This window comes from Pyrgilauda ruficollis, unplaced genomic scaffold (assembly GCF_017590135.1).
Source record: "Pyrgilauda ruficollis isolate IOZ18807 unplaced genomic scaffold, ASM1759013v1 scaffold131, whole genome shotgun sequence".
In the NCBI taxonomy this organism is placed as follows: domain Eukaryota; kingdom Metazoa; phylum Chordata; class Aves; order Passeriformes; family Passeridae; genus Pyrgilauda; species Pyrgilauda ruficollis.
In genome coordinates, this window is record NW_024511544.1 from 618528 (window position 1) to 637076 (window position 18549).

The 18549-nt window shown below is 45.7% G+C and overlaps 1 protein-coding gene across 5 annotated transcripts in view; it reads left to right on the plus strand.

The window, feature by feature from the left end:
* FBLN2 (fibulin 2) overlaps positions 1-18549 on the plus strand; it is an 89822-nt gene that overhangs the window by 12455 nt on the left and 58818 nt on the right. For all 5 annotated transcript variants that reach the window (XM_041459122.1, XM_041459124.1, XM_041459123.1 and 2 more), the window contains exon 2: positions 11922-13376. In XM_041459122.1, coding sequence (XP_041315056.1) covers positions 12047-13376 — 1330 coding nt within the window. In that variant the 5' untranslated portion in view covers positions 11922-12046. The remainder of the gene's footprint in view (positions 1-11921; positions 13377-18549) is intronic.

An 18549-nucleotide genomic window follows, 5' to 3' on the forward strand; every position in this document is an offset into this window, starting at 1 on the left:
GGGCTTTTTGCTGTAATTCTCCTTTTTCCCCTTCTTTATTCTGTGGTTTTCTTGTATGAATGGCAAATTAAGGCTATTTTAGTGTTGACTCAGACAGTACATATTCATAGCAGGACTTTTTGTCCAGTCTTTTTATTGATTAAATATTGTAGCATTGGGGTGTAGAAAGGAATGGCAAATGGCAGCTCATACTGTTATGAACATCGGGTTTCTTACTAGTCAGTGAAAGACAGAGTGTAGAACTGCATGTGAGTGCAGTTAAGTGCAATATCTGTAAAATAAGACATATTTTAATGGCTCTTAAACTTGAAGATCGAATTCTGTTCTCTTAGGAAGTGTATCCTGCAGCTACAACAGACACACACTAGGAGAAAGGAGAGCAGAATTTGGTGTTGCAGTGAATTTGTTATAACCCGGTGGCCCATTCCAAGTCTCTTTTTCCCTGAAGTTATTAGCCAGGACCCTACTGGAAGCGGGGATTAAGCCAGACGTTAAGGTCATGTTGTGACCCACCTTTGCTGTTTAATGTCGAATGTGAAGTTTTAAAAGCAAACCAAAAATAATACATTGAATACTATTGAGGCAAAGCCCCAGCAAAATGTTTGTCATCAGGTTCCAAATGATGCCTTGCTTCACTTTAACAATGAGCTATCCATTATATGGTCTGAATTTATGGAATGTTAAACAGTTTCTGGCATTACTGTGCCCCTGCAGGAAGAACAGATGGTACATTTGAATGAGTTTTGCTATGGGATAAAATGTTCCCAGGTCTTCACCAGATCACATCCATCTGTAAGAAAGGAATACCATTTGTGTAAAGTAAACAAGATAAAGTCAAACAACTTGAAATCTCCTACTGAAGGAGGAACAGTGCCTGTGGGCTGAGGTGGTAGTACAGATTGGAAGGTAATGTGGAAAGGTACTGCTTAATATTATTTTAAAGGTGAACACTTATCTTGGTGAAACATCCCAGCCAGGAAATCTCCTTTATCAGGCCGTGGGAGGCAGTGCTCAGGGTGTGAGTGGTCAGCGTGTACTGACAGGAGCCTGTGTATAACAAGAGCACATTATTTTTATATCTTGTTTGATTTATAAAGCTTTGGCTCTCTGAGAAGAGCATGGAAACAATGAAAATCCAGATCCTGACAGTCCTTATCGTGCCCATGCATAATGTGGCCACCCCCACATTACTGAGAGGAACATCTCCATCTGGATGCACGCCTTGCACCCTTTGTAGAAGTTTGTCTTGTAGGTGAAACAGAGGATTGGCAGAATTGTGAGGTGTTGCACCATTTTCCTTTTCCATTCCTCTGGATGACCAGGAACTGCTGGAATGATAGAGTCCATAATTGTTTTCAGGGCTCTGCTGGGATTCTCCCAGTTGACCTCCAAGGGAATGATTGCTTTCTCCTCCTTGGCCTCTGCAGTATTGTGGTCCACATTCCACTGAAGGAATATCCCCTTCAATTCATTTGTGTTCCTTACAATTCTGTAAGCTTTCTTCATATTGCCCATAGAGTTCTCCTTTGCAAAGTGAAAAATCACAGGCTCTGCAGATTTATCCACCCAAAATTAAGGTATGTATCGTGTAAATCATGTATAGTCTTTGTACGGTGCACAGCTGTGGGCTTCCCATCCCTGAAAGTGTCAAGGCCAGGCTGGATAGGACTTGGAGCAACCTGAGGTAGCGGAAGGTGGGACTGGGTTATCTTTAAGGTCCTTTCCAGCCCAAACCAGCCTGGAATTCTGTGGTAAAGCTCAGAGCAAAGGGACAAGACATTCATCCCAAACAGTTTATTACTTGCCCTCTGAAGTCTTCCCCAGCCCTCCACTGATTGTAGAGAACCTCATCAGCGAGGTGACTTCTAGAAAACTGATGTTAAACTGCACCAGTGATCTTCTGAGACTTAAACTCACAGACCTCTTTGTTCTGCTCTTGTTCTTTGTACTTGGGATAACCAAGACCGTGGTATCAGCCGCTTGCTTTCAGAATTGAGCCTTCAAAATTGATGTATGGTTTATTACTGAAATCCAGTGAAAATCTTCCCCGTGCCAGGCTCCAGCTCAGTCAGCTGGGTGTGCACGTCTGGCTGGGCTGCCAGAGCGTTTCCATCACGGCGGGTGAGGCAGGGTCGTGCCACAGGAAGGCTCTCTGCAGGTGCCTCTCACTGCCGGGCGGCTGCACCTCGGAGAGCGCTGACAGGGGAGTCCGGAAAGCTGAAATACCTCCCACTGCACCCCCTCTGCTTCCCTTGGTGGGGCTTTTGTCCTTCTTTCATTGTTTTAAATACTGAATATTCTGTACTCTTGGGAGACTTCATTTCATCTCTCATGTTAGTAACTTTTCCATCTTAATTTTCCTTCTCAGTCATGTGCTGGACTGTACATAACTAATGTGGAAGGAGGGACTACAACCTCATTCTTCTTCTGTTGTACTAATTATTTATTTCCCTTTGTACTAATTATTTACTTCCCCTTGTATTAATTATCTTTACAGTTAAAGGATTTCCTCAGCTGGAAAATAAAATAGTTCCCTTCCAGAAGATCATTGACCAAAACATAAATATGTATTTTAATGTGCCAAGACCAAAGAAATTGTTCGTACTGGTCAGTACCACTTTAGCTGGAGTATTGTTTGCTGTGATGAAAATCAGATAGAATTTACTGTTTTGTCAGTGTGCTCAGCAAAACCAAGATGATGATAAAGGAAAAAAAGTATTGTTTAAATTATGTGCGTGTCTATAAGGTAACATAAAAAGTTATTCAGTCAGCATTTTTTGTTAATGCAGTATCATCTGCTTCACTGGGATTTCTGTTTTGAATGTTCCACCTGCAGTTGCAAGTGATCATGGGTTTACTTGTATTGGTGATGATCAGTAAATTAAAGTATTCAAGAGTCTGGGTTGCAAGCTTACCCAGCAGATCATAGTAACTTCCTGTGGTATTAGAAAATGTAATTTGTAATTTACAAAATAAACAAGAGTTGCTTTTCTAATCTCATTCTGATTTGTAGATTGAATATGGTACAGAACCACAAACTGTTCTGAACACAAGAAGTGCACCCGTGCATCTGAGGGCAGAAGCTGTCCCAGGGCATTTGGACACTTGGCAAATTATCACTGAGTGTGCCAGCTTGGGGTTCTGTGCAGAAACAGGAAAAACCCATGTTCCTATCTCCAGGAAATTATTCTTCAACTTAAGGTTACCCTCTAGACAACTGGGATCTGTTCCCTATCAAAGGAAGGGAGTCAAGGTACGGGATTCCACATCTGCTGCAGGCAAAAGTGCAGGATAAACCCGAGGTGGAAGATGGAGGCAGTGCATGAGTGACTTCTGTAAGCTCCACCTGGAATTATTGTTGTCTCTGCATGATGGGCTCTGAGATGGAATGGCAGAGCAGGCTTCTTTACTTTTCAGTTTGGTACTCACCAAACCAAATTAATTCCATTATCTTTTATGGAAAGTTTGTGCAGGAACTCTTTGGATTGATGGATTACATCTGTGGCTGCTGTCTGATTAGCAGCATGATAGATGCAGCTTCATTTACAGGGATTTATTTTCATTCATGAGGAAAAATTGAAGGTTTCTTTCCAGCACTTTTTTTTGCATTAAAACTTTTCAAAGTGCTCAACAAATGGTAGGTTTTGATTTCCATTTGTTTAATGCCTGTGGTAACCAATATTTTTATGAGAACATTTTAACCAAGTTCTAGTTTTTCCCCCATTAAAATAAAAATTTTTTGCTTTAGCTGAAGAATTTAATTGCTATATACAATAACCTTGATATGGACTCTCTTTTGTCACCATATGAGAGGAAACTTCCCACGGAATGATCATTGCTGCTTTTTCTGGATTTTATTAATTTATAATTGGCAATATGCCTCGTGGTACATCCAGTCCGTTCTCCAGATATGCTCTTGTCTGCAGTCCATGGAGTTTGAGAAAGCATGTGCACAAATGCTGAAACAAGTCTGAGTTCCTTTTCTTCAGACCAGAAAATCATGTATTTTGTCAGATGCTCAACCAGATTCAGTATTTGGGTATTTTTCAATGCCCAATAGCTAGACTATCACCATTAATCATGATAGTGACAAAGTCAGGACACAATTATGGAAAACCTATTGGCTGTAAACTTGCTGTATTGACATTTTGTTTTGACACTGATTTGGAATTAATTGGCAGACTGAAGCAAACCCCTCTGAGTTCCTCTGGAGGGTCTCAAATCCATTCCTCAGTTCTGAAGCTGAAGTTCAGGCGATGGAGGCAGCTCTGCCTCACAGGTATGCTGTGCAGAACTGCCTGGCAGCTCCCTTCAGCCTTCCCTGTATGAAAACCATTGTTAATTATTTCCAAATTGCCACATGGCAGCGCACAGGGCAGGAAAGGCCACTTGCTAAGCTGTCAGTTAAATAGTAGGCTTTCTTTGGCCTAATTTGGATTTTGGATGGGGGTGGGGGAATTTTCAGTTTGAACTGTTTGGAAAGAGCTGACTGAAATGGGTAGGGGGTGCTCAGATGTTCCAACCAACGCATTTCCCAGGAAAAAGTCTGTATTACTGTCACTGCTTGGGGCAGTGGGGTTCAAAGTGCATAACAGAAGACTGGATTATGAAAAAGAATCAAACTCAAAACTTAAATCTACTGCTTACAGAGAGTTCTAAGTAGTATCAGAGTTCTTTCATGGAGGAAAGGAGAAATGGGGAGAGGGAATGACATCTCAGGTTTTGCGTGCCACTGTCCTTGCAGCAGGCTCTTCCCTTGGTGAAAGGCACTGCAGCCCTGCAAATGGGAGCTCTGTAAAACTTGTGGGAAGGGGCAGGGGGCTGGAGCATCCTGCCGGGAGGTCAGAGAAAGGAAGCAGAGAGAGAGAAATCTAGTCCAGGATCGATTGAAAGAATATATTTGAGGGGCATGATAATGAGATTGTGCAGGGGTTGTGCTTGGGTTAGTTTTGGGAAATGATAAATACCTAAATAATGGGGAACATCTTGGAAACTAGGGGTTTGCTCCTTCCTGAGAGGGAAGAGAGGAGTGCAGCTCTTTAAATAAGTAAGAAAAAATTCTTTCTTTCACTTATCAGAGCAGCCTCCATTATTGACAGTGCTCACCTGAGCCTGGAACCTGGAGCTGGTGCTGGCTCTGGGAGCTGTGCTGCCCCATCACAAGGCTGTCTCCACATGTGTGCGGCTGCTCAAGGTGCTGTGGAGCTCAGGGACCTGCCTGCTGCCAAAAGAGCTCTCCCTGTGCAAATTAGTTCATAACTTATGAGCTTTGACAAGTTTTTGTTGGCTGTGCCTTGGGAAACATTTTTGAGTGGCTGTTGCTGAGTTTGCTTTAATCTTTTCCCAGATTTCTTTGGCTGGTGTGGAAATAGCTGGATTATTTAATTGTGTTTTTGAGGAGTATATATAGTCACCTGAAACTTGGTGATGTAAAAAGAAGGAAAAAAAAAGGTGTATCAATAGCACACACATTTATTTTCACTCCAGTGTAAGAGTTTGGCTCCTTGTGCAGCAGAGCTGTGACCCTGGCCCAGCTGTCAGGACTTGCTGAGCCTCCTGTGCATTGTCCAGAGAGGAGCCTGGCCGTGGTCAGTTTGTCAGGGATCCCATGGTGGGTTTGTCAGGCTCCCCGTGGCAGAGTCCTGGGCCTGTCCCTGCTGCTCTGGTCCCTGTGTCCCATGTGAGCCCTTCCTCTCCGACTCCTGGGCAGCTGCTGTGCTCCCACTGGGTCACTTTGGATCTGCTGCACCGGCAACTCCCGATGACACAGAATGTCACTCCTCTGGAAGCCAAGAACCTGCCCTGTTTTGCTGGGCTGGGCTGAAGGAGAGCACTGACACAACAGCCCCAAGACATGATTCTCCCCTCCCTGGCTCTGTCATTCCCTTGGAAAAAGGCTGCCTTTGCTCTCCTGGACTTCAGAAAGCCTTCAAACCCGGCACATTGTGGAAGAATAAGTCCCAGAGCTGCCTGGTCACTTCTGTTAATGCTTGGCTACTTCAGCTGAAATACCTCGGGTGATGCCTTTCCATTACTGCAGTGTGTCAGGTTCCTGTTTGGATTTGAGCGTGGGGAATGTCCTGGGAAGCTTCTGGAGCATCTCTGCCTGAGGGCGCTTCTGCTGGGAAGGGAGTTCTTATCGGAGTTCTTTTGGGAGGCTGTTGTGTGAGTTTTGATCCCATCCTGCTTTCTTCTTGTTTGTCTCCTCTTGAGTTCGCTGTTGAATTAAGTAAAAATCCTCCAGACTCCCAAATGTCCATTTTTAAAAGCTTTTCCATGAAAAGGGGGTTAATGATAACTGATTTCCTATTGAAAACAAACCTGAGGAAAACTGCCTGCAAAAGCTATGACTCCTGAACACAGGCTTGTTTAGCCAAGAACCAGAGAGTTGACAACTCCTGAGTGCTTTACTTTCAATAACAAAAAACAGCCTGTTGGATTGGGATTTACCCTGAGGTTCATCCTTCCCCTCTGCTCCTTCTGCCCAACACAGGGGTTCAGCTCAGCTCAGATTCCAGTAATTTGCAGGCAGAGATGATGGGCCCTGGGCCTGAATGTTGCATAAGAGCAGTGATGGAAACACTTCTCTCTTTTCATTCATCCTGCCGGTGAACAGCTCTGCAGTTCCCTCTGCGAGGAGAGCAGCAGTCCCTTCCAGCAGCCATCCCTTCCAGCGCCTGGTGAGATCACAAGTTTCCGGATTGAGAGGGTGTGAAGGGAAGATCTAATCCATGGGCTGGCACAGTCCAGTCAGGAGTTACTGGGTTTAGGGGTTTTTCTGGTTTTCATACAAAATGCTCTCACAAATTTCCATTTTCCCTTGCATTTAAAAGGGATTGTTTTAAAATTGTTGTTTCCTTCCGTCCCCTCCCTTCTTCCTCCCTCAGTCTAAACTGTGACCGCAGGCAGGGAGAGCTGCTGGCAGCTGCAGCAGCCCGGAGCTCTGGCTGGGGAGAGGTGTGAAAATGCTCTGACTGGGGAAATACATTTCCCCTTGCTCCTCGGGACGGCTGTGCACATGTGCTTCTGCCTGCTGCCCTGCTTTCTGCAGAGCTTTCATCTCTGTGAGGGAGATTCAGCTTCACCAAAAGATTGACCGCCACAGAGCAGGGCTGTGTTTGGTCCCTGCTCATGTACAACTTGAACTTGCAGGGCCAATTTCAGCTGGCTGGCACTGGGAAGGCAGGAGAATGGTTCATGGCTGATGAACTTGCTTTGTGCACAGGTGGTGAGTGCCAGCCCTGCGCTGGCTTTCCCACAGGTTTTTTCTTTGTGTATCTGAACCTTAGGTGTGGATTCCTGGGCAGGCTCGGGGGCTGCCCCTCAGTTACACCCAGCAGGGCGTGTGCTCCCGGTACCCAGCAGAGGGATTGCACAGGTGGCTGCCACCTTCTGCTCTTACATCAGCCTGGCATCTGGCCCTGCTCACTCTCAAAAGTAGAAGATACAGATCACACCAGCATTTCTGTTACTGTTGTCCTTGAAAATGGCAATTTAGTGAGGGACTGAGAGGTGGGACGGAGAAAAGAATTGTTCTGTCTAAACCCCTTCACAGGGATCTGCAGCTGTTGAAATCGCAGGTACATCTTAAAGGTGGAAGTCTGTGGGTTCTCCTACAATGCACTGGATTTATTCTCTTTACTGCTTTTTGTTTATAAATGGCTGCCTCCTTTTGTTCAGTGAACATTTGGCAGAATGCTCCTGTGTTGCTCCTGTGGCATCTCTTCCACATGTGCCCACCTTCTCTATGTCTGTGGGGCACCCTTCACACAGAGACATTGTCTTTGGGTGAAATCTTTGAAGGAGAGTGCCTCCTGTCACCTCTGCTTACCTAAAATAAGCTTTCTGGTTCAGCACTGAAATGAAACCATCTGGAAAAAGAATCTCCTAATAAAATGCTCCTCTTAATTTAAAGAAGTTGCACATTTAAAATGTCTAGATCTTCTGTGGGAACACACTGGTTTCATCAACATTTTAGAGTAATACGACTGAACAATTTTAATCAAGTCAACATTCTTCCTTTTGGTTTTATGTTATGGCTTTGAATGAAGTAAATCACTTGGAGTATATTGTTTTGCAAAAATGTCAAAATTTATAACTTTTTGGCCCTAAACCGAATTGAAATAAGCATCTTGAAATCTTGTTTTATTCCCCTGCCAGGAGACGGGAATATGGTGTTTTTCAGCCAGGACTAGTTACGATTTTGATGGCTGCTGCTGTTAGCCTTGGATGTCCCATCACACAGATACTGGGTTCATCTGCTTTCTTTTCCCATGAAAATGTGTGCCTGCAGTTCATGCTTATTTGGACTGTTTTTAAAGCTGGTTTTCCATAAGGTGTCTTTACTCTGCTTTCCTAGGAATACTTTTTAAAGAAGGGATTGAGGCATAAGGAACTGCAGCAGTGTGACCACCCTCCATTTACTGCTGGTTTACCTCACATGTTTAAGTGGGTAGAATTTGAGGGACTCACTCTCAGTCCAGAGCATCTCCCCCTCTCTTGCATGGGCACTCCTGCTTGCTCAGGAGGTATTACGAGCATAGGAATGGCAACAACTTCTTTAATAATGGCCCAGTAAAACCCGGTGAAGCCAACAGGGTCAGCCCTTGAACTAAAGTAGAGCAGGATATACAAGTTAGGAAATTCCACAATGGACATGAATGGAATTCTCCTGGGACATGAAGCAGTGCATGAAGACTGGCACAGCTGGCACATGGTTCCCTTGCTATAGAGCTCTGTAAAGCTTTCAACAGGGCCTTTGAAATACTTTTATTTTAGGTGTGCAGGGCATAATTTGTCACTCAACGGAACAGCAGAAGTTAGTGACATTGGTAAGAGTGGGCGAAGGACATTGGTGAGAGCACAAAGAACCAATTCTCATTTTAGTGAAGCCCTTGTGTATTGCCCCAGCTGTGTAAAAGGACATCAAGGAAAGCATTAAAATAGTTAATGGAAACAAATTATCGCAATAACATCTGCTGGTATTAAACTCCCCTGTCCTGCAGAGATAGTGTATTGTTTTTACTCTCTTGGTTTAGAGACCTTTATTTACAGCTCCAGCTTTTGATGCCATTCCCCAGTAATGAGCTGCTGTCTCCAGAGCATCGTTGCAGTGTTGAGGCAGGGCAGGGGTCCAGAGTGGAGCACATCAGCTGCGGGGGCTGGCAGGAGCACAGCTTTGTGTGCAGGGATGGGGGCTCAGCAGCCCTGTCTGTGCTTCCCTCAAAGATGTTTTTCTCTGTGCCTGAAGTAGAGGCTGTTTCTTTGATATGTGAATTTATGGTTTGGGGGGACTGATGGGCGTGGGAAACAGATGGAGAAAGCACAGGGAAACACAGTGGTTTAAAGGAATAAAAAGATACTTTTTTGTTGGAGTCATTGCACCAAAAACAAGGAGCCTCTGAGGAAGGAAAGTGAGCCTGAGGAAAGGGAAGGTTGTGGTCTCATTCATGGAGTAAGGGCTTATAAGGATTTCAGCCTTATCAGTTCAGCCTGAAAACCCAGATGCTGAGGGGTGTGGAAATGGTGGGAAGAGGAAGGCACGGGGGCTGAGCAGGGCACGGAGCAGGAAGTGTGAGAGGCAGGGACAGGGCTGGCCATGAGCTCTCTGTGGGTGAGAGGCAAGGGAGCAAGGATGGGAACAGAGGAAGGACTGGCGGTGACCCAGGCAAGCAAACAAACCCTTGGACAGAAATGGGTGGGGGTGAGGGGGGCAGGGGTGACAGCACAGGGGAGCAGCTCCTTTCTCCAAAGCAGGACTGCCCTGTGATAAACCCTCAGCTGTCCTTGAACACTCTCCCTGTGAGGGATGACTGCTTTCTGCCTCTTGCTTCAGCACAGGGGTTTCTTTTGGGAGTTTGAGCGTGTGCCTGAGATGTTTTAGGAACCATTTACCTGGAGCTGTGCCCCAGCATGGGCTGGCTGGGCTGGGGGTGTTCACAGCAGCTCACCCCTTACCTGTCCCACAGGTGATGCCTGGCCCTGCCCAGGTGCACACTGAGGCTGCCAGACCTGTGCCTCTGACACCCACATGGCCATGCTTTGTTCTGGGGCTCTCTGGGAAGCCTGATGTAAAAAAGGGAATATGGCCAGGGCAGAGTGGAGCTCAGCTGCTTCCCCATGGGTTTTGCACTGAGGCATCACAGCCAGGAGGTACCACAGGAGGGAATGTGACAAAATCCTGCTGTGAGCCCCTTACAGAAGTCACCTGTAGTTGTCCTCCCATTATTTCTCAGCTACAGCAATGTAACAATTACAAATTTGGAGTACCTGGAAAAGCTGCTGAAAGCAGGATGAATTATTAATTCCCAGGCTGTGTTCTGAAGTATTAATTTCAGCACCACATATTGAAAATTCTCCTTCATGAGAAATAGCCTGGTTTTGAGAGCAGTGAGATTCTGAAAAAGTGAAATTGTTCCAAGCTATTATTGTATTTTCTGACAAATTTATTTTTCAGTCACTCTCCTTTAACACACTCAGCTAATATTCTCAAATTAGTAGTAGGACATTTGTAAGAATTCTGTCTCTGTATAAGGTACTGAAGTAATTGGGATTCCAGGGCAGAACTGTGGAAATTCTTAGCACGATTTGTCCGTATCTTATCAGAACAGGCATGCATTTCCCATAGCCTGGCCTCTTGCCAGAGGGGCTGAGCAGACTTGTTGGAAGCCCCCTTTGAATGGGAGAAGTAATCTTTCTGAATGGATTTTCTGGCACAACTCCTGTTGCGTGTGTGGTTCATTGTTCTGGGTGATGTGGCTGTATTTTACCCCCTAGATAAATGTTTCAGGGTTGTTGTTTTTTCGATGATGGGAGGGGTCCTGGGAAAATAATCAGATTGATGGTTCTATAAAATTTCTATAGGCAAATTGTTTTTTTGTTCTAAGTGGTTTTTCGTGTTAATTGTGTAGCTTTGTGGGCATAATTTTGATATAAAGAACAACAGCAGATTAACCCTTGAACTTTTTGATGCTCAAAGGGCTTAGTAATTAAAAAGCAAACAATTTTCTGTTCTTCAAGGCATTTTAACAGTGTTGTTATGGCAGTTCATGTACGTATAGATGTATGTTGTGTGTTCATAGTATAGTATAGTATTTAGTATTCATTAAAAAGTATTGCTGGTGGTGTCAAAACTAAAAGAAGTGGTTGCCAGCGATGGCACGCCCTCAGTTGTTGTAAATGTCCTCCAGTGAAGTTGGAGTCAATCCCTCTGTGCACCACAGTCCTGCTGTGGAGCTGTGCCAACCTCTGTGAGCAGAGGATCCGGCCCTTAATATGTATTACAGGATAGTTAGTATGATGTGTAACCACAAAGTAACCACAACACACAAAGAAGTTCTATTTTAGCCCTGCTGGAGCAAAGAAATAACTCTTAATGCTGAAGACTGAAGTGCAAGAGATTGCTCAGTGGGGGTAGGAGGCAGAAAAAATCCAGATTTTGAGTTAACATGTGTACAGACAAATTCTCACGTCCCAAGGCTAAGTTTTGTCTATAAAAATTCCTTAAGATTTGAGTCTTTGTAATTAAAACATAAAGAATAATTATCTTAAGCTCATATCTGCAGAGGAAGAACAGTGTATTTACTTATTCTCTGCCAAAAAATCTTTTTAGCTGGAAAGATTAACAAAAAGGCATTGAAGTATAAAGAAGGGCCTTCCTTTTATTGAAATATATATGTTTTGTCAACAGATTCAAAACAGAGCAGTCACAACCATTTTTTCTTCCTTTTTTTTTCAGAACAAGGGTGGGGGAAGCATCCAGCTCCAAACTTAGTGCCTCCAATGCTTGGAAGACATTATGATTAATTTTTGTCCTTAGGTTTCCAGATGTTGGATTTCGTCCCAACTTTTAAAGACCTCTAATGTTTAACAGGATATGTGCTGAGTGTAGTCTTTAACAGAGTTTTCTTTCATAACTCCAGGATCTATGAGAAAAGGTAACTTAGGAGGCCGCTGCAGATTCGGAGCTGAAGCCCCAGCCGTCCAGGAGAGCAGCCAAGGCTGAACGTGCGAGGTTGGAGCGGAGCTGCGTTCCTTCAGGAAGACGATGGCCAGGGCCCGGAGCTGGCAGCAGAGCCCTTGGAATGCCCTGCTCCTGGTGCTGCTGTGCACGGGTGGCTGCCAGGCACAGAGGGACTGCACAGGCGCCGAGTGCCAGGCCCTGGAGAACTGCATCGAGGATGTGCTGGAGCCCGGCGAGTGCTGCGCCACATGCCTGCAGCACGGCTGCACCTGCGAGGGCTACCAGTACTATGACTGCGTCAACGTGGGCTTCGTCAACGGCAAGGTGCCCGAGGGACAGTCCTACTTCGTGGACTTCGGCAGCACTGAGTGCTCGTGCCCCAAGGGAGGGGGCAAGATCAGCTGCCAGTTCATGCTGTGCCCGGAGCTGCCCCCGAACTGCATCGACGCAGTGGTGCCGGCGGACGGGTGTCCCCAGTGCGGCCGCATCGGCTGCCTGCACGAGGGACAGAAGTACGTGGCAGGGCACACCTTCCACATGCCCCCCTGCAAGGTTTGCCACTGCCCCAATGCTGGCGGGGAGCTAATGTGCTACCAGCTGCCGGACTGCGACACGTTCTCCTTGAATACGGCCAGCCCGGGGGACGCCGAGGACGGCGAGCCCGAGCGGCACTACGATGATCCCTACAGCTACGACCAGGAGGCCTCCGAGGGAGACAACACCCAGGTGGAGTCTCCAAAGAAGTACAGGAGTTACTCGTCCCACCTGGAGCACGAGAACCTCAGCCAGGAGCAGGGTGAGGACTATGACTACCTGGCGGCCAGCGTGGCTCCCTCGGCGCCGGCCCCAGCTGATACCCACACCGAGGGCACGGCGGTGCCCAGCACCTCCCCGGTGCTCCGGGACCCTGCTGAGATCCGTGGTGCCACGGAGCGCGGCGAGCGCCGCAGGCTGCCCCGCACCACGGCACCCTCCCTCCGGCAGGTGACACACAAGGAGGCACCAGCCACCACCAGGGCTCCTCCCCAGCACACCACGGCCACCACCGAGGCACCCCAGCACCTGGAGGAGTTGGAGAGGAGACCTAAAGGGAACAAAGAGAGGCACGAGCAAGAAAGAGCCCCCCACTCGAAAATGAAAAAGCATGCCAGGAAGGAAGAGCCAGAGAATAGCATGTATCAGGGCCTGAAAGAGGTGAACTTTACGGAGCCAAGCACAGCAAGATCATCCCATGAAAGCCTCGAGGGGAATGATTTCCCCAAGGTGAAGTTCAGTGCTACAACCTCTCCTCCTGTTGCTCTGAAGGAAGACCGCAGCCAGTCCTCCCCAAAGCAGTCGCAGACGCTGTACCGGTACCATCCCGAGGAGGACGGGGACCCCAACTCCATCCACGCTAACCCCAGGCTGCCAGAAGGTAAGAACAACTCCAGTTCCAGTGTCTAGTGTGCTCTTACTCGTGGTAACATTGGTGCTCATTCTCTGCTGTGTTGTTCTTACTGTTGCACATGGCCTTGAAATCAACCAAACCACCACCAACCTTTCTTCCATCCCCTCAGGAGGTGGTTTGTGTTTCCTTTCATAGAACAGGTACCATTTCACTGTTACCCACCTTGTTTTGATTTCACAGACAGTGGATGGGGTTTTCTGGTATTTTAACTTTATTTCAGATGATGATTTATTAAACTCTGGCATTTTAATTAAATTGCTTTTAACTTCTGTTGTGATGTTAAAGAAACATCTTCCTCTTCATAGAAGGATTTAATTAGTTATCTCCAGTTACTCACTCAGTGTAATCACATTTGTACCTTTAGTCTTCTTGTGGAAAGGAAGTGAAACAGTTGTGCTTTCACTTTCTAAATAAAAATATTTAGAGTACTTATAATACTTATCTCATGGTTGTACGCTCATTAGTTCAAGAACTCAAGAGATACACTCAAATACCCCTGAGGACTAGTAGGGAGAAAAAGGGCTCTCTCTTGCTTTATGTTTTCATGGGTCTGGAAGTTTATGATGTTTATGCTCAGCTGTGGCAAGTATATGTATTTTCCTCCCTGCCTCTGGATTCCTCTTGACATCTGCAGGGAATGTTGATTATACACTTTATGCAATGCTCATTACTGTAATGAATGCAAACTTCATTGATGTAAATTAGCACATATACAGCTCATATTTGCAATTCATTTTTCATCAAATCAGGAGCAGTACCTCCTCTTTCAAGATGTGGCACAAAATGTTCTCCCAAGACTCAGCTGGAGGATGCTTGCAGAGAATATTGATGAGTCCCTGGGCAGTGGCATTTCTCCTGGGCTGTGTGGTAGCCGTTAAATCTTGAGCTGTCCAGTCCATCTCCTGGAGAAGTTTAAGACAGATGGGAGGAGGAGAGCAGATTTGGAGCTCAGATTCTAAGTCTCAACACACACAGCTCCTCGTGGCTGTTCAAACAGAAAGTGTGCCAGATCCATGGATGGAGATGGCAGCTTTTTCCTTTTCCTTTGACTTCCCTTTTATTTGCTTCAGCCTCCTTCAAAATATGAGCCGTGCACCAAGGCTGTGTATGATACATGGCCTGAATTAGGACTGACACACAATAACCTGTTTCCTGATGTAACTTTAAGGAAGATTTTTTTTTTAATAAAATTTCCTTTTCTTCTTTCAAAAAAGGAGAAATGGGTGGAGCACCCTGAAATTTTCAATGAGAGGGTTTAAGAAAGTCTGTTGGGGTGAAAGTGTTCAACAGCAGAACTAACTACTGAATTTTGGAGTCTGCTTGGGTGATTTGCAGTCTGTGATTCCTGGGAACTGCTTGGCAGAGACAGGTCTGGTTGGGGGATGGTTTAGGTTGAGGTGCCTGGGGCAAGATGTGATGGATGGCATGTCAGGCATGAATTGTTCAGCTGGCAGAAGCAGGCTTGGGAATCACTGGGTGCCATTTTCCCCTTAGCTGAAATACCTGCGATTTTCTTTAAATATTGCAGAGATAGAAATGAGAAATAAATGTTCTGTGGGAGCGCACAACTCTCTGACTGACTGTAGATGCTGCAGCTCCAAGGCTGCTGCTTCCCTGCCCCACGGAGCTCCTGCATGTTTTGGGAGCCAGCACTGGTGCCACCACACCATGTCCATCACCCACATTCACTGACAGGTGACCTGCCCCACCATTCCCATCAGGAATATTGGTGGAAGATCTGTATGGAACTACAGCACCCTCTCCCAAAATGAGGGCTCTCTTTTGCCGTGACCAGTGCTTGTGCCTAGGAATAGCAGTGCTTCCACTCGTTCTGCTATTTTAATTGACATGGTTGTGATTCATGGGAGTAGCTCCATATGTTTCAAGTAATAAAACACATACATCTTGTGTCTTTGGTGACTCCAGAGCCAGTGGTGGAGGGGGAGTGAAGATATTAGTCAGACTTGAAAGAAAAATTAATCTCGCCTACAGATACAGAAAGAAAACATAAATTTTGTGCATGTATTTCCAACTATAAAATGACAAAAGCTACCAGAATTGCCAAATAACTTCTTTTCTCCCTTCAGGAATTGTCAGCATGGTATAAACTACATCAATCCCCTGATTTTCAGAGCCTGTGGGGTTGTTGTGCTGTTCCCTAATGAGGCTGCAGCCGCTCTGGCAGTGTGCAAGGTTCCGTTCGACCAGCTCTCAGGGCTCTGGGGTGCATTTCTGTGACTCTATGGCCATTCTAGATTTATTTTTATGTTTTGTTTAGTGTTTCTTTTCCCCCAGAGTTTAGAAAGTTTGGGAGCTTCCAGAGAGGCTTTCAGCTCAAGTTAGATGGCTGTTGCATTTGTTCTTCCTGTTTAGCTGTATCCTGGCCCCAGAATTCTGCTGTGCTTGAGTCCTGATGCCTTTGGTTAAAAACTTGGCTTCATTACTTGTATTTTACATAACTCACTTTGGTTTTATATGTAGCTGAGTTTTCATCTCCCAGATCTTTGCTGGTTCATACGTAATCTAATGGTGGAAACAACATGGAACACTTTGGTACTCAGGAAAGGTTAATTTCGTGGTTTGGTTTTTTTTCTTCTTTTTAGCATTGTTTTTCATCTGTAGTATTGCCCTGTGTTCACATCAGCTACTCCGGTCCTAAAGGAGCTGTAAGTGTACAGCAGAGGTAATTACTCAGCTGAGAAAGTGCAAATTAAGTGCTGTCACCATGGGAAGGGAGGAGATTAATGGAGACTGTTCTCTTTATACAGTCTCTCTCCAAACATTGATCTTACCCTGTCACTTACTGCAAGAGCAGCAGACGGGGGGAATTTTAATTTCTGTATTGCCTATTTCCTCATTGTAAAAATGCCCTGATCAGGGCAGGGCTGACTAAAACATATTTCAAGAACTTAGTGTCAAATTCTGTTATGATTTTCCCTCTTTCTTCCATTTCCCCATGCTCTGGCAGTAGAGTGCTGTTCCTTGGACAAATGTAACTCAGGTAGCAAGCAGACTCACTGTGAATGTTTTATCATTTGCATTCTGGTTTTGGCAGGCTCAGCAGCAGTTTGGATCTAGCTGGACCTGTCATGTTTCAGAGTGGAGGTGTTTTTCCACTTAAACTACTCCACAACTGGTGATTTTTTTTACCATGGTGGCTTTTAGAGACAAAGATAATTGTTCTTGAACTGGAGTGAATTGCACCAATTTGGGAGCTGAGATCAGTGCATGTGAGAGTGTCATTTATTGCAGGTGAATTCTGCCCAGGCAGGAGCTTCTGTGGGAGGCTCCTGTGAAACTTCTGAGGATGTAGCTGAGATTCCAACCCACCCATCTGCTGAATGTTTTCTGATTCTGAAACTTCTGGAGAAAGATGACCTTGAATTTCTGAAATGAGGGCAGACAGATCCATGTGCAGGTCCAGGAGTTGGACTTGATGGTCCTTTTGGTCTCTTCTTGGATATTCTATGACTCTGTGAAAGCAGACCTGCAGTGAGGGTTTGGAAGCATTCCCTGAGCACACCCAGTCTTTGTCCTTCTTACTGCCACCATAAAAAGCACTGGAGAGAATGCTTGCCTCGTCCTACAGAAACAAACTCTCTTTGCAATTAGTTAGATTTGTTTGCTATCAGGTGAAGTGTTGTCTCATTTTTACTTGAATTACCTCAGGCTTAATCCTGTGTTCTCTACCTAATCCCAGTCCTTTCTGTAACAGGAAGAAATCAGCTTTGAGGCCTCAAAATAGGATATCTGAGGAACAAAAATAAACCTCAGGAGACTGGTGTATAAGGAGAAAAAGCCTCTAGGCCAGCAAGAATGAATCAGCATGAATTACAGCCCTGGATGACAGTGTTCTGTGGTTCCTTTGGTAGCTGGAGTTCTGAGGCAGCACGAATGCGAAATAAGGCAGTTTGAGATACTTGCAGAAAGAGGAAGACTAAAATACTATAAAATTAAAAAATGTCTATCTGTTCTCCCAGAAGTGGCCTTTGTACTTTATTAGGTAGCCAGATGCTTGTTTAGAAGGAAAAATGTAAATAATTCAACCATTTCTATTAAAACATCCTATGTATGATATGTAGGGTCTGATTCCCTCACAGCTGCTGGTGCACAGCCTTCCCTGTGCCCTTCCCTTGTCACCTCAGGCATGGATTTGCGAGCAGAGGGTGCAAGGAAATCCCAAACCTACCCAAATGATACGGAGGAGTGCACTCAGAGTAACTGTTTGCAGATTCTGCAATAAACAGTAGCCAGATTATCCAATCTGCAGGCACAGACAGCCAGATGTGACCTGGCTCTCTGCTTCCTACGCTCTTGCTTTCCGTTAGGTCTGTATCCAGTCCTGGGAGCAGTCCCATGTGAGGGATGGGAGCAGTCCCATCCTGTGTGAGGAATGGGAGCCGTCCCATCCTGTGTGAGGGATGGGAGCAGTCCCATCCTGTGAGGGATGGGAGCAGTCTCATGTGAGGCATGGGAGCAGGGCTGGGGGGCCCCAGGCACGCAGGCAGCAGCCGAATTCCTAGTGTCCAGACGTGTCCTAGCCAGGGGCGTGCTTTGGGGGTCAGTGCCGGTGCTTTGGGGTTTGAGTCTGGGTGATGGCTCTGGACATGTTGCTGCATGGCTGCTGCTTGCCTGGCTGTGTTTTGGGAGCTGCTCTGGGTCAGATCCTGCTGTTGCTTTTCCACCTGGCTGGGCTTCAGGGCACCTCTCAGAGCTGCAGGCTCTGCATGGGCAGTGTTATTCTTTGCAGGAATTCCCCTGTAGAGCCCAAACCCTCCCCACCACCATCCTTCTCCCATTCCTCATGTGCATCTTCCTTCTAAAACAGAGATATTAACCACAGATCATGAGCTCCTGGCTACAATGCTTTTGTGTCAGGCTTTTATGGGGTTTTGTTTCTCATCTTAAAAGTATTTTAAGCCATAGCTGTATATTGAATAGTGGTCTTAGTTACAAAATATAGTTTAGATGATCCTTTTTAAAGCTCAAAGACCTGTGCAGTGATGCAGGCACAAGCCTGGCATGCAGAGTGCCAAGACTGGGTGCCATGTTTTGCTAAAAGCTGTGTAGCCTGTCATAGTCAGGTGTCTGCCGACTTCTAAGAGCCTAAATAATTTAAGAAATGCTTAGATCTTCAGTT